Raw genomic sequence first — 16,308 nt, forward strand, 5'->3', positions numbered from 1 at the left:
CCCCCGCCCTTCTTAGATTCAAAGCTCTGAACCTCACCAAAGATGTATTCCACACAGAGGCTGTGAGACTTCGGACCGAGTTGTTTAGGCCCCTCTTCCTAGGCTCTCTTTCTGCAAACCGGAGCTAGTGATGCCACCTGCTCTCCAGGACTATGCTAAGGGATACATGGCATAAACAGGTGAAGCACCTGCCATGGTGTCGTGTACACAGTAGGTACTTAATGTCAGCTACACAGAAAGGCTGTTTAGGGGTGACCACAAGGGTGATGTTTGACTGCTGAAATAGGAAGCCAATTTGGGTATATTTACTTCATTTTCATGCCGTAGAACAGGGCATAAATCCTTATTTAACTAGCACCATCAGAATCTCGAATTAACTAGCCATTAGAAGCACAGTCATGAATTTTCTTATTGCTTATTCTTTCTGGAACATTTACAAGGGTTTATGCTTTGGAATGCATTTTATTGTGCATCTGAAGTATGCTGTTTTATGAGACCCTCAAGACCTTACCCATGCAGAGGCTGAAGGAAAACACAGCTTCTGATGGGATTGCTCCTTCCAGTGACTACCCCCACCCCACCCCACCCCCACCCCAAAGAATAAAATCCCAGTGTCTGGAATTCAGGAACTCCATTGACCTATTCCCAGCTCCCCTTCCTTTTCTTCCAATATGGCCGTGCAAGAACCTCTGGGACAGCCCGTTTCTGCTGGGGAGATCCTAGCCATCCTTCAAGACCTGACTCAAATATGACTTCCTTTAGGAGGCCTTTCAGGATGCTGCCAGGCGGAATTCAGAACACCTCCCTCAGGGCTGGACCTGTATGTAGCTCAGCAGTAGAGTGTTTGACTAGCATGTGTAAGGCTGTAGGCCCAGTCCCTAATACTTTCAGGTAAAATACACACACACACACACACACACACACACACACACAGAGAGAGAGAGAGAGAGAGAGAGAGACAGAGAGAGACAGAGAGAGACAGAGAGAGACAGAGAGAGAATGAATAATTTTCACCTTTATTCTCCTTTGAGAGCCCTGTAAACTAGGGCAATCCTGAAGTTAAACAAACAAGCAAAAACCAAACCAAACCAGAACAATCAACGTGATATTTCAATATTTCATCATCAAGTGCTATGGCCCCAGGCAGCCAGCTGGACTAAGGAGGTACCAACCTATTAGCCGGGGATGATAGGAGTGTGAACCCAGAGGGTTTGCACAGGGAGTGTGGTCCCTCTTCACCCAAACACCCTCATCTCTAGCACTCACCTCAGCTTCCTCAGCTTCTGTCTCACACTGAGCAGGCTGTTCCCCTTTGGTTAGTCAGTGCAGGCCTGGGACTTATTATGATGGATTACAAGAAAGCTGCATTTTATGTCCAAATGGAACCTTCCAAAATGAGGAAGGACAAGTCACTTGTGAACCATACCCAAGACCAGGAAATCTTGGGGCCCTAAAAATCCCAGAAGCCTGGAATGTGTCTGAATGTGGTGGTAAGGAGTCTGTCCCTTCCTACTCCTCCAACCCCAGTGCCATTGTTTAGATCAAGGCTGGGAGGCACCCCGAAGTCTCTGAATGATGTGCACTGGACCTTGGTCTTCCCACAAGCAGAGACCATGTTTATTATCAGTCCTCTAGTGCTTGGGTTGGCACCTGACGCCCTAGCTGATGCCCACAGGAGCAAATGGATGAAGATGGGGACACAGCTCCATTGGTAGGGTTTGAGTTCCAGTCCTGTGTGCATGGTAGTGGACTTGGGAGGTGGAGGCAGGAAGATCAAGAGTTCAAGGTTTTCTTTGACTACTTGGTAAGTGTGGGGTCAGCCTGGGCTACATGAGACCCTGTCTCAATATAAAGACAACAATATGGGCAAGACATTGCAGAACAATATAAATGCTGTGCTGACATGCTTTCTTCACTCGGCAAATATGCGCACTGCAGACCTCAGCCATTGCTTGCTCTAAAGGGCCCTGGTTAGATGAAATGGGTCACAAAACAATACCAAAACACATAAATCTAGAAAAGGGACAAGTAGTCATGAGGGGGCATTAATAGGGGTGAGAGGGAGAGAAATGTGGAGGAGAGAGTAATCGGAATACATTGGATCCATCCTGATACAAAATTAGTAAAAAATTAACTGGAAAAATCCCCAAATAAATCAAATAAATAAATAAAAATAAATCAAATCCCCAAAATAAACCAAAAATCCCACAAATAAACAGAAGATGGATTGAGGTGAGGCTGCAGGAGACACAGACTCTCTAGAGCATCTAGTTAACGACAAGCCGCTTCCTAACGAACAAGAGCTTCTGAGGGTCTTTCATTAATGTCTGCCTCCTTTCCCCATCTGGAGAGGGGAAAAGGAACCACACTTAAAGCCAGTGTCACTGGGTCCCTCTGTCCATGTGGGGTGAATTAGTTAGGTTTGGTCCACTGACTGGGGTTGGCCAGGACACACCTTTGTTCAAGAGAAGCAACTGAGTAACCGGTGCAATGGGAGGCCCTTTAAGTCAGGCCCGGCAGTTTCTAAGTGAGGGTGGGCTTCTGTGTCTCATAGCCAGCCTGACTCCATAGCAGAGGGTACTTAATCCCCCTCACTCCATTCCCACCCCAGTCCCACCCCATTACAAGCGATCCGTGCGTAGGGTGCAGGCCAAGGCTCCACACGTTAGGCCTTTCTCGTACTAGAAGCAGATAGCAGACCTCTTGGTGCCCGTCTTTGTGCTGGGCTCTGTGGGCCTGTGTGCACTTGCCCGCCTCCTCCTGAGGATCCCGGTGAGGCTGGCTGGGTGCTTCTCACTGATATGTGAACTGACGTCAGCATGGGGTACTGGGCCTCACAAAGGGGTAGGGAATGGCCTCCCTGAGGAGCCTCCCTCACCCAGGGCCATTACTCCCTCCAGGTCTATGCCAACCAGGTGAATATTCAGCAGATGGATTTGCCCCTTGCCAACTCTGTGCCCTGGGCACCTTTCAGCCTGATGTGGGCCGCACATCATGCCTCCCATGTGGAGGAGGTCTTCCCACTAAACATCTGGGAGCCACTTCCTTCCAGGATTGCGAAACCAGAGGTGAGTACTTGCTTGCCCCTTTCTGGACTCCACTTCTCTCCTGAGTTCCCAAGGGTCCCGTGAAGATGTGACCCAGTCTGGGCCGCCCCAGCCACCTAGGCTGCTCACACAGGTCTGATGACCGGGCAGCAAGGAGCAGGTTTTACAAGCAGAGACCTCCTGAGCTCCATGTTCTAATCCTCCTCTAGCTCAGTGTCCAGGCCTAGCTGCTCACTCAGCACCCCCATTCAGGCCTACCACCCCCGTCCAGATTCCCACTTCCCCGCCTCTCCCAAGGGAAACCCAAGTCACCTTCAGTCTGTGCCCTCATTGTTCCCACCCCGAAGATTTAAGAGGTGACCTCTGCTGCCTGGTGCATGCATTCGATTGCATTTTGACTGTTACGAATCCCGCTCGCTCCGGCTGCTGAGGGAATCGAGTGTTAATTAATCCAAGCTTGCCAGGAAAGCAGTATTTCAGTTAGGCGTAATAATTTATTTCATATGCCTTGAAGCGTTTGATTAAAAATAGTCTTTTTCTTCACAGTTCAGTGTTCGCCTGGGCATTTCTACAACACCACCACACACCGATGTATCCGCTGCCCACTGGGGACATACCAGCCTGAATTTGGAAAAAATAGCTGTGTTTCCTGCCCGGGGAATACTACCACGGACTTTGATGGCTCTACCAACATAACGCAGTGTAAAAGTAGGCTTTTCTCTAAGGAGTTTCGCAGGCTGCATTAGAGGGCAAGGGCCTGGTTCAGATTTGGGCAGGGGTGTGAAGAGGCGGCGGCTGGGGTTCTGGGTTCATTCGGGATCATGTGTATGATATTGGACCAGTGCTATGGGAGAGAGGGATGCAGTCCTGGCTGTTTAAGTGGGAGCTAGGGCTAGGACCCAGAAGTACTCACCTTTTTTATGTGTGTGGGGCGGGGATTGAAGCAAGTGCTGAAAACAGTGCACCTTGTGTCCCCGAGCTACTCCAGCTTCCTCTCTACACTTCCGGCTAGACTTGCCCCTGGAGGATAATTTTAGTTCAGCCTAGCTCAACATGCATTGTCTGAGGGCCTGCCCTGTTCCCAGCATCCTGCTAAGTCAGCCTGGCCAAGCTGCCAGGAGCCAGGCTGGAGGAATGCAGAAGGAGCAAGGGACCGGTCTCTGGAGGAAAGGTCTTTGGAGAGCATGGAAGGAGGATGGGGCAGATAAGAGAGAGCTCCATGTTCCAGACAGCCCGCAGGGAAGCCGAGGCTTAGGCAAGTGGAAAGCCTCTGGGAGCAGACTTCCGAACCTGAGCACAGAAGAGCTGGCGGGCCAGGAAAAGGAGGCCTGGAATGTCATGCTAGAGTATGATCTGTAGTTTCAGCAGTGGAAAACAGGGCCATTTAAGGGCTTGCTAAAGCGGGCATTTCCTGCATTGCCTGCTATGTGAAATTCTATAGTGAAGGCCACCTAATAGTGACCACCATCCAGACTAGTGAGGAAGCCCCCGACCCCCAGACTGGAGACGCTTGGGGTTGAGAGGACCGTGGAATCTGTGTCACTTTATGGTGAGAGGTTATCTGGTTTTCTATCCTGGGTTAGTTGGTTTGTGTTTTGTTTTCATTTCAGTGGAGGAGCTTGAACTCCTAGGGCCTTGTGCATGCGAGGCAGGAATGTTACCGCTAAGCTATAGCCCTAGCGCCAAATGCCCTCTCTGTCTATGTAGTTTTAGCTATAGACACTGCTACTGAATATATATTTGACAGCAATCTCACTGCCGTCCACGGGGCCTCATCTGTTGGTAGACGAGATTTTGGGAAGACTCATTTTTGGGGGAGTTCTTCCTTATACCAGGATGACTCTGTTCCCAGTCTTCCCGCTAGGCCGTGGCTGTCCATCGGGAGACACGGTTTCCCAGGCTGAATTCCACAACTCTCGCTTCCCCTTTTCCTCTCAGAAGAAAAGCCTAGTTATTAATATTATTTTTGTACTACTGCTAAATCCAAGTCACAGTCTCTAGTACAGGTTTACCCAACAGTATTAAATAGTAAGTTCCCCGAGGAACTCCTGACTGGGTCTGTGGCTGAGCCCCAGATCTTTGGGCGACATGTCGGGGAGCCAGTGCCTGGCAATAGCGCTGAGGTAGTGGGCGCGCACCCATGAGCTCTCCATGTCCAAGTGCATCCAACAGCTGATTGAAACTTCCTTCTCCACTGAAAAATAAGATGTGGCTTTAAACAGAAAAGTGAAAAATATGTTTTATCTGCATCAAAAAGGTCTTGGTCAAATATTCTCTACTGAGCTGTGAGCTGTGTTCTGAGTTCAGTGATAAGGTTCTCCTGACACACAGAATTGTAAACAAAATAGCAAAGATTAAATGTGTCGACCTTGGTGTCTTCAGGCTTGCAAGGTGGTCTGCTTTGGGGAGCCTGGGCTGCTTGGCACCCACAGAGGCCATGAGCACTGAAGGACAGGCATTCTTGAGGTGGCGTCATTTCCTTGCTATAGGGAGTCTATTGCTCTCCACTACCCTTGGGGTGTCTAGAAAGCAATGACAGTGTTTTGCCCTCCTAACTCATGGCACTTCCTTTCTAGACAGGAAGTGTGGAGGGGAGCTGGGGGATTTCACAGGGTATATTGAGTCCCCAAACTACCCTGGGAACTACCCTGCCAACTCCGAGTGCACCTGGACCATCAACCCACCGCCTAAACGCCGCATCCTGATCGTGGTCCCCGAGATCTTCCTGCCCATAGAAGATGACTGTGGCGACTACCTGGTGATGCGGAAAACCTGTGCGTCTCTCCCTGGGCTTCCATCCCCTCCCAAGGCAGCCTGGGAAACCTGATGCCTTGACCCTCCCCCAGCTTTAAATGTGAGGATGAGGTCTAGTAGATTCTTTCCTTCATAGAGGAACAGGGATGGGACATGAGTTTGTAGCCAAGTGGGGCCGACTTCACGTTGTTCACTCTAGGGAGCCATGTCCAAAGCCAAAGACTTGGTCCAGCCAGGAAGGACGGCCCCTCCCATTATCCCGAGTCAGCCTTGGTGTCTATAAAGGATGCTGCCATCATTGCAGCTTGATGACAGAGCTGAGAGTTTGCTCAAGCCCAGGTTCACCTCCTTCTGGGTCCGTGACCTTGGGTGGACATTCTAAGCTTCTCACTGCAGTCTTCTTGGGAGGGTCAGGTTGGAGAAATCCTGTCGCTGCCTGGTAGGGTTGCTAGGACTAAAAGAGTTCAAGCTGTAAGTGCTTGGAAGGAGTCATGTGGGTTTTTTTTCCTTCCTTCCTTTCTTTTTTTTTTTTTTAAATTTACTGGTATATACCACTTTTATAAAATAATGAGTTTTGCTGGGTGGTGGTGGTGCACGCCATTAATTCCAGCGCTTGGGAGGCAGAGGCAGGCAGATCTCTGTGAGTTCGAGGCCAGCTGGTCTACAGAGTGAGTTCCAGGACAGGCTCCAAAGCTACCCAGAGAAACTCTGTCTCAAAAAAACAAAACAAAAAATGGGTTTCATTCTGACATTTTATACATGTATGTGATATATGTTTTGATCGTATTCTCCCACCATTATCCTCTTGTGTCTCTCTCTAAGTAATCCCCTTCTCCTTCCCAGTTAGTCTCTCTTCTATGTTTGTCTTTGCGGAAGAAATTGTTTTGGTTTTTTTGACCTAGGAGCATGGGCAAGATGTTATTTACAGAACATGGGCACCTTCCCAAGGACCACACAACTAAAGAAAATGTCTCTCTTCCACGCAACCAAGAATTGTACAGATCACGGAGCAGAGGCCCTGGGGGGTGGTGCAGTCATGAGCTCTTGCCCTCTCCATGATGGAATGTTGATAAACTCAGTCTTACACGCTCTGAGTTCAAGAGAGCCATGACTGTTATTAGTGGTTCAAATGCCTGAAGTCAGATGTGGGTTTGGATCCTGTCCTTACCACAAGCCCTCATTGTAACAGAGGTAGTAATTGGTCAACCTCTATGGTATTCAGAGGAATCAATGAGATCAAGCTCATAGAATGTGTAGTGTACTCCCAGACAGCTACAATAAGGGGGTGACGTTTGCCGGGAATCAGCACTGGGTCTGGATCCTGGGGCCATCTTTCTATTGATACCGTGGATGGGATAGCCTGGGTTGTAGCTGTTTGTGTGCTGAGGGCAGGTGGGGCTTACTTAGCCTTTCCTTGGGGTAAAGTATAATCCTCAGTCAATCAGATACCATCTGTCTTCTTTTTGAGACAGGTTCTTTCATTGGCCTGGTATTTATAAAGTAGACTAGACTGTCTGGGCATCAAACCTCAGGTCTATGTGTCTCAGCTATCCCATGACTACTCTATCTGGCCTAAAAAAAAACATAAACAAAAAACAAAACAAAACAAACCATGGGTTCTGCATATCAAACTCGGGTCCTCATGTCTGCAAGGCAAGCAAGCACTCTACCAAGGGAGCTGTTGCCCCAGTCCAGGAGCTCTTGAGATTAACTTACTGTGTGGGTTACATGTTTTCAAAGTTTTCCTGCCTGCTGGCTCCATGATGCCTCTTGAACCCCACACCCTCCAACTTCCCTTGGCAGCTTCAGCAAATTCTGTGACCACATATGAAACCTGCCAGACCTACGAACGCCCCATCGCCTTCACCTCCAGGTCAAAGAAGCTGTGGATTCAGTTCAAGTCCAATGAAGGGAACAGTGCCCGAGGGTTCCAGGTCCCCTATGTGACGTACGACGGTAAGCAGGAGCTGGGAAGCTCAGGCTGTGGCCATGGCAGGGATGGTGTGGCTGGGCTCTGAATGGAAGGAACTGGCTCCTGAGCTGGCTGGCAGATGCTAACAAGCACACCCGCTCAGCCAGCCAGGCACAGTGAGGCAAAAGGACATGGCTAACTCACTGGGGCCACATTTTAAACAGACATTTGGGGACACTTACTGTAGGAATGGAAAAGGACAGTTTAGGAAATACAGGGAAGTGTGTGGAGTCAGGTGGCCAGCCATCTCTTTCAGGACTTGTGTAAGTGGTTTACCATCTCTAAGTCTTCTTTCCTTGATTTCCGGTGGCGACTGAACCCAGGGCTTCTAATTGTGAGCTATACATCTAGTCAAGCCATTGTGGAACTCGCTCTGTAGACCAGGCTGGCCTTGAACTCACAGAGATCCTCCTCCCTTTGCCTCCCAAGTGCTGGTGTTAAAGGTGTGCGCCACCATGCCTGCAAGCCGTATTTTCTTAACGAGTGATGAAGAAAATCATTGACTGAACATTAAGAGTTTAAACTGGGACCATTCCTGGCAGATAGTAATTGCTCAAAAGTTTATTAACTTTGTAAGGTTGTGACATTTATTAGCTCCCGAGAAGGGGAAGAGGTTTAACTCCAGGTCTGGGCCCTGCTGTTGACTCTGTGATCTTGGACAAGTCAGATGATGTTTCTGCATCCTTCTAACCCCTGGGAATCTACTTAGATTCTGAGACTTGGGCAACAAATATTTATAGTGGCCAGAACACAGAAGTGTGTATTTTGCTGTAGGTGATTTACAGGGTGGGTACAAACGCTGCCAGTGCAGAAGGCAGCTGTAGGAGGAGGACCTCCCACACCAGGCAGAAGACAGCAATTATTCTGAGTAGGCTTCGAGAGAACAAGTCAGTCTCAAGAGGTTTGGGTCTTGAAAGAATATGTAAATTGGACTGGGGTATAAACAGAGAGGAAGAACATTCAGGAAAAGGGCAAAGGATAGAGCACCTGGCACAGCCGGGGTCCGATCTGGCCAGTGGGTAGGGAGCGTGGGAAGATAAATGAGGGTGGGGGTAGGCAGTGAGTAGCCTTGAATGCCGAGCTCAGGAGAGTAGGCTTAATTTTATAGGGAGTCCTTAAAGATTTCTAGGCCAAGAGACCCCATCCTCGGCTTTCCTAGCTCACTTTACGTAGTTTATTTCTAATGAACGGCAAGGACCAGGCTCTTGCTTTGCCTTGCAGTTGCCTCGGTAACATGTATACCCAGGACAAGGGCTCTCAGAGCCTGACTGCTGGGACTCTGTTGACAAAGACACTGAGCCCCCAGTTCTGCCTGGAAGCAGATGTTCAGCAAGCTCTCCTGTGTATGAGGACAGGGAGGAAATCAAGTAGACTCTAAGGCTTGGGCTCCAGCAGAACCTAGATGGGGTGGATGCTAGGGTGGGCCAACCCAAGGCCCAGTTGTGGGCCGATAGAACCACTGGGGCTATCTGCCTCAGTGGTGGTGCAGTCAGCTCCCCTACAGGCATTCCCTTCGGTTAGATTCATCCTGGACTGTGGTGAGGGGTGGGGGCCCTCTCTTCTGAGTGCAGGGGGCTGCTCTCTTGCTGTAGTGGGCAGCTAGATGTTAGGTTAGCTTGCCCAGGGCAGCGAAGGGCAGGATTGGCTCAGTATAGCCCTCTGATTTCATCTCACATAGTTCCTAAGCCCTCCTGCGGTGCCACTGGCTACAGACTTCAACACAGACACCAGCAGAAATGCCCCCTTTTTTAATAGAAAAAACATGAAAGCAAGGGCCAGAGATGTAGCTCAGGTGGCAGGTTGTTTGCACATGTATGAAGGCCATGCCCAGCCTCCTGGCATGTATCTGGGGGCACTTGAGGTCCTAGTGGGAGCTGGCGGGGGTTGGTGGGGATGATCACAGCACATGAGTACGTTCTGGAGAAGGGCAAACAAGGGTCATGGTGACAGGCACTGGGCATTCCTGAGCACCAGCTGGGCACCAGGTATGCACCACAGTGGCTTTTATGGGGCACATTCCTCGTGGTCATCCCATCAATCAGACCCGGTCACTTCCTGACCTTACAGATGAGGCCACTCAGGTTTAGAGATTTAAGTAATTGACCTGAGATCCAGACATGGCAAAGTTGCAGAACTGGGATGACTTCAGAGCCTGAGTTTTTAATCTCTGAACTTCTCTGTGTTTTGAAAGGCAGAAGGGGGCCAGGAAACACAGGAACTCTTAGAAACGGTGTGTGTGTGTGTGTGTGTGTGTGTGTGTGTGTGTGTGTGTTAAAGACAACAGTCTGGAAGCATTTGGTATAATGGCAAAGCCCAGTCTCATTTTCTGTTACACCAGAGTGCACGACAACTTCTATTCCTAATAGTAGATCCCCTTTATGGAAAGAAGCCAGCCAGTCCTCTGATGTCCAGACACTGAACAAGGATGCAAAACTAACTAAAATGGGGCATGGGGGCACATACCTGTAATTCAGCACTCATGGGTAGAGGCAGGGGCATCAGGAATTCGAGGCTAGTTTTGGTTACTAGCAATTTTAAGGCCAGCCTGGCCTACATTAGACCCTATTTTTTTTTAGAGTAAAATAATAAAACTTATTCTCTTGATTTGTTTTATTGATTTGGGCTTTGCTGTTGGTGTGCTTGTTTTGAGACAGGGTCCTATAGCCCACAGAGTCACCCTGCAAGCCAAGCTGGACTAGAATTTGTGCTCTTATAATATATATTCATTAGAACAAAGCAAAGGGGCCACAGCAGCAGCAGCAATGATACCATGTGTGCAATGATACCGTGTGTGCAATGATACCGTGTGTGCAAGGATACCGTGTGTGCAATGACACCGTGTGTGCAAGGATACCGTGTGTGCAATGATGATACCGTGTGTGCAGTGATACCGTGTGTGCAATGACACTGTGTGTGCAATGATACCGTGTGTGCAATGACACCGTGTGTGCAAGGATACCGTGTGTGCAATGATGATACCGTGTGTGCAATGATACCGTGTGTGCAATGACACCGCGTCTGCAAGGACACCGTGTGTGCAATGATACCGTGTGTGCAATGACACCGTGTCTGCAAGGACACCGTGTGTGCAAGGACACCGTGTGTGCAATGATACCGTGTGTGCAATGACACCGTGTCTGCAAGGACACCGTGTGTGCAATGATACCGTGTGTGCAATGATACCGTGTGTGCAATGATACCATGTGTGCAATGATACCGTATGTGCATCAAGCACTAACTGTGCAGTGGGGGTGTCCCGTCACCATCTCTGGACTGAAGAAACTTCTTGGGAGCGCTCCCAATACCCTCCGTGGATGCTCTTTTAATTCCTGTGGCTTCTCAGCACATGGTATGCGTACAGAGAGGCAGTTTCTGATGTGTCTTGGCTTTGGAGAGCACTGTGTTCTGCATATGCTTACTTGAGTTATGACTATGGGAAGCAGGCTAGACTTTAGAGTGGGGTGAGGTTACATTTGGAGCAGGAATACCGTGTGCACTGCATTTAATGTGTGTGCCAGGACCAAAGAAATGATTAATGAGAAGGCAAAAAGGACGTTCTTTCTCAGATAGTCAGTTCTCCATCCCCAGCCCTATCCCAACTAAAGAGAAGAGTCAACCATTCTGGGTTCTCAGATGCTTGGTCACCTTATCCAATGCAAGGACAGAAAACAGTGGGGGGGGGCAGGTACTAGAGAGGAAAGAAAAGCCTACATGAGCTCACAGTGCAGGGAGCATAGGTAGGAGCAGACCACCAAGGACCCAGTCCCAAGAACCTCCTACAGGAAAAGGCTAGGGACAGAGGAGAGCAAAGACTCCCCAGGGAGCTGCCAGTGAAATAGCGGGAAACCCAAAGCGGAGTGTTCTGAAGATGAGAGAGGAACTGGATGAAGGAGGAAGGTGACCAGCCAGGTCAAAGGCTACTGATGCACGAGGAAAGGGAGGACCAACATCTGACATCGGGACACACAACATGAAGCTCACTGCAGACCTCAGTAGGCAGTCTTGGAGGAGTGCCTGGGACTGGACCAAGCTCCATGGGTTCAGGAGAGGAAAAGTTCACTTGTAGACTGTGAGGGTTGACCCTGCTCTGGAAACAAAGGGGAAGAGAGACATGAGATGGAGGACTGGCAGGAGAGATGGAGTTAAACAAGATATCCTTAAGATCAGTTTTCGCACTGGTGGGAATGAGCAGAAAGATTTTGTGCAGGAAAATGTGCAACATTACTGGCACAAATGTCCTTGACTTGGGAAGAGAAGGTGCATCTGGTGTGGGAGGTAGAAGATGGGTCTTGGCTGGAGGCACAGAAGGCTCCTCGGAGGGGAGGGTAGGGGAGGGCAGGGGAGGGCAGGGCAGGGAGGCAGGGCAGATGCCAGCTGAGTGGAGCTGCTGGTTGCCTTGGTCCTCTCTCTGTCAGAATGGAAAGGTTCTCTGAGAGCAGACACTGAAGGCGGCTTCTCGGGGACACAAGAGTGGGTTTGGAAAGAATTAAACAGTGAGAAGCAAATGTGTCCTTTATTTCACCAGAAGACTACCAGGAACTCATTGAAGATATAGTTCGAGATGGCAGGCTCTACGCATCTGAGAACCACCAGGAAATACTGAAGGTGAGCACCTGCCTCAGCAGACAGGAAGGGAGCCATAAGCTCCCCACACACAGCTCTTTCTTCCAGACACTGAGCCCAAGGAGACCAAGATCAGCTCCCTCCTTTCCTGTGATTTAACTTTGTTAAATGTCAAGTTTCTGTCTTTAGTATTTTTTTTATATATAAGCATTAGTGTTTTATGTATATAACATATATTTGAGAATTATTTATCTATATAATACATTTTATATATACAATGTATTACACACACACACACACAAAAAAAAAAATGTAGTTTGATCTTATCTGTCCTTCTCCTAACTCCTGCCAGACCCTGCTCAAGGTATTCCCTTCCTAGTTTCATGGTCTCTCTTCTTTTTAAAATAACCACTGAATTCAATTAATCCAGTTGTAGTACATATAACTAGTGTATGTACATGGCTGTAGGGCCAGCCTCTGGAGTGGGCTCAGCCTGCCAAGGACCATACCTCTGAAGAACACTGAGTGTCTCTCCTCCAGCAGCCAACAACTGCTCCTCAGCTAAGGGTGGGGCTTTGTGAGCTCTTCACCAGCCCATCCTGGGACTCTGGCTTGATCTTGTTCTAGTCTTGAATCAGCAAACACAGCCGCTGGGAGTTCATGAGCGTTATGGCACTGAGCGTCTGTGGAGGGTGCTTGCTTACAAATCCAGGTCAGGAGCATATAGAGTTTTTATGTTCAGCCTGAACAGTGAAAGGCCATTGGCTCCTAGTTTATGAGCTCAAAGCCCACCAAATTTTAGATGCTTGTAAGTAATTAATACCAAATTCTCACCTATCACTAACCCTAAACTGTTTTCCAAATTTCTATGTTGGATCTCATACAGTTGAGAAAAAAACAACTGCCATATGTCAAAATTTCTTTCATCAAGTAATGTATATTTATTATTAACAATTAAGGAAAATTAAACCTGGAGCGAAGATAAAAATCAGGGGAGCCAGTTTTCACCAAGTGTTTTCTAGCTAGTGACCTTCCCGTCAATAGTGAGTCATTATGATTTCATTGGCAACGTGCCAGGAAGTTTGAGTGCTTTGGCCTGGTAACAAACATTCTGTTCTCTTCAGGATAAGAAACTGATCAAGGCTCTGTTTGATGTCCTGGCACACCCCCAGAACTATTTCAAGTATACAGCCCAGGAGTCCCGGGAGATGTTTCCAAGATCTTTCATCCGATTGCTACGTTCCAAAGTGTCAAGGTTTCTGCGGCCTTACAAATGACTCTTCCCACGTGCCACTCAGAAGAGTGTCCACCGCGGGCAGTGGGCTGAAGCCGTCTACCCTCCACAGGCCGGAGTGTCACCGGGCTGAGAGCATGCCCAGTTCAGCGACTCCTTACAGCTCAGTTTTTATAGATAATACAGATATCTTGGGAAGCTGAACTTGGGTTTCTCCCCCAGCTTCAGATGGGTGGCAGATGGCTTCAAGCAGTACCAGCTTCTCACTGTGTGGGCACGTGTCCTGGAGGTGTCAAGGGCTGGCTGAATGGCCTCCTCTGATGGTCTGTAGTGCAAAGGAAGCCACAGAAGGGCCACTCTGGCTGCAGCTCCACTTCCTCCAAGGCCAGTCCTCTCTCAGGGAGCACCTATACTCGTGCAGAGGTGACCAGGCCAGACACCCAGGCCATCTGAGTCACGGGAGGGTTCTGATCCCCTCAGCCTCTGTGATGCTCGGTTAGTCCTAAATACATGAGTTCTAAGCACTGATGGTTTAAAAAAAGGCTAGAAAGAATCAGAAATGAAAAGGCAAGAGCAGCGCTCTGGAGACATCAGTAGCGCGCACAGCAAGCACAGAGGGCTGGGTGCAGCAGCCTTCCCCATACCTTCAGTCACACTGAGCACTGTGCTCGGGCTTGGAGGATTCTAGGATGTGGTCTCGATGCCTGACAGTTATCCATCATCATCGAAGGGAGATTTCACCAGTCCAAGGCCAGTACCGCAAGACTCCCTGTGCTAGGAGCGACTGGCCCCAGTGCCTTTCTTTTTCATTCTCCCCGAGTGAGAGAGTCTGAGAGAAGTGACATCATGCAGGCCACTGTCATCCTTTGGTGGTGGGCCACACACCTGTTCACAGGCCACAGCTGAGTCACTTTGGTCTGTGCAGTGGGACTGCATAGTGATCTCCTCCCAAATAAACTTTTCAAGATTATTGAGCTTTTAAACATTTTAATTCCCTGCCCCCACCTCCCAGCAGGCAAAAGTCTCACTACAGTGGCTAAAGAGAGCCTATTGGGCTAGAGATGTAGCTCAGTAGTAGAGCACTTGCCAAAGACGTGCAAGGCCCTGGACTTGGCGCTCAATACAATGTCCCCCCAAAAGAGACCTGTCAATCAAGCTTCCCTCTCCCTAATGGATGGACTGACTACACACAGCCATAGGGTTTTGTTCTTTCTGTGGCAATTATAGCACATAATTCTGTTTACCAAAGTACTAAAAAATGTTTAATAAGCATTTAAAAAGAAAACAGAATATTTCATTATTATTGAACTTGGTTTTCCACCTCAATATTTTTAATCTATTAATAACATTTTTTTATAATTTTTGCTTTTTTTTTTGGAGACAGTGTCTCACTATGTAGCTTTGGCTAACCTGGAATCTATATGTAGACCACTCTAGTCTCAAACTCACAGAGCTCCACCTGCCTCTGCCTCCCAAGTACTGGGATTGAAGGTGTGTGCCACCATGCCAGGAGACATTGACATTTTTGAAGCCCTAAGTGAACTTTTAATTTTTATTTGGATGAAATTTCTCCTCAGGAATTTGTGCTCCTTGCTAGGCACAGTGGCGCCTGTAATCCCAGGACTCAGGAAGTGTGAGCAGGAGGATTAGGAGTTCAAGGACACCCTCGGTGATGTAGAAAGTTTGAGGCCAGTCTGGGTTATAAGAAACCTTTTTTCCAAAAAGTTTTTAAACATATTCAGTTAAAAAAAAAAATCATTAAGGGAATAGAGAGATGACTCAGCAGTTAGGAGCACTTGATGCTCTTCCAGAGGACGAGGGGGGGCGGGGCTTCAGCTCACTCTAGGCAACTCACCACTGCCTGTAACTCCATTTCCAGGTGATCTGTCGCCCTCTTCTGGCCTTTTTTGGCCCTGCATGCATGTGGTGCACATAATACCCACACACATACCTATGCAATGTAAAAATAATAAACCTTTGACTTTAATGTTTAAAATTTATTTTATGTGTATGGGTGTTCCATTTGCATGTAAGTCTGTGCACCACATGCATGTCTGGCCCAAAGAAGCCAGAGAGGGTGTTGGGTTCCCTGGGACTGGAGTTACAGACCACAGACTTTAAGCCAATAGATGGGTGCTAGGAATCAAACCCTGGTTCTCTGGAAGAGCAGTCAGTGCTTTCAACTGTTTGCTAGCTCTCCAGTCTCTCAGCATTTCCACTTGTATTGTTTTGAGAAAGGGTCTCATTTTGTATCACTGACTGGCCAGGAACTGGTTGGCCTTGAACTCACTTACCTGCTCCTGCCTCCTGAGTGCTGGGACTGAAAGTGTGCACCACCATATCTGGCTATAAAATAAATCTTTTTTTAAAAAAAAGTTAAAGTGCATTTGATATGCTACAGTTTGACCTATATTTCTGCGTTTGACCATAAAGTGGAAATTCAGATTTCGCCTGAGTTAGTGACCCAGCTGATACGTTCAAGAGGGTTGAGTCTGGTAACTTTGTGTTCATGTGAGCATATTGTATTGTCTTTCCAGAAGGTTGGGGTGGGTATAATTGGGGTTTGGTAGGAGGCTGCGTGGAACAGTGGCTTTGAAGCATCCTCCAGGAGCTGACCACACACCAGACCTATGCTTCTGTACAAGTGTGAGCCCCTGAGGTCTTCAAGTTTCTACTCTAGGCACATCAGCTGCCCTGCGAGAGTCCTGCCCTGCTAGGAAGTGGCCTGGCCAGTCTAC

At 48.4% G+C, this 16,308-nt stretch overlaps 1 protein-coding gene across 4 annotated transcripts in view; it reads left to right on the forward strand.

Annotated features, from left to right (window-relative positions):
* Window positions 1–13,680, forward strand: part of Scube2 (signal peptide, CUB domain and EGF like domain containing 2) — a 70,322-nt gene extending 56,642 nt beyond the window's left edge. For 2 of the 4 annotated variants that reach the window (XM_041666742.1, XM_041666743.1), the window contains 7 exons: window positions 1,325–1,490; window positions 2,901–3,068; window positions 3,594–3,755; window positions 5,624–5,821; window positions 7,605–7,757; window positions 12,299–12,378; window positions 13,461–13,680. In XM_041666742.1, the coding sequence (XP_041522676.1) occupies window positions 1,325–1,490; window positions 2,901–3,068; window positions 3,594–3,755; window positions 5,624–5,821; window positions 7,605–7,757; window positions 12,299–12,378; window positions 13,461–13,613 (1,080 nt within the window). In that variant the 3' untranslated portion in view covers window positions 13,614–13,680. The remainder of the gene's footprint in view (window positions 1–1,324; window positions 1,491–2,900; window positions 3,069–3,593; window positions 3,756–5,623; window positions 5,822–7,604; window positions 7,758–12,298; window positions 12,379–13,460) is intronic. The other 2 variants (XM_041666744.1, XM_041666745.1) reach the window with 2 other exon arrangements.
* The last annotated feature ends 2,628 nt before the right edge of the window (window positions 13,681–16,308 follow it).

This window comes from Microtus oregoni, unplaced genomic scaffold, assembly GCF_018167655.1.
Source record: "Microtus oregoni isolate MIOR12 unplaced genomic scaffold, Mior012 000016F_ref0000370, whole genome shotgun sequence".
Lineage (NCBI taxonomy): Eukaryota > Metazoa > Chordata > Mammalia > Rodentia > Cricetidae > Microtus > Microtus oregoni.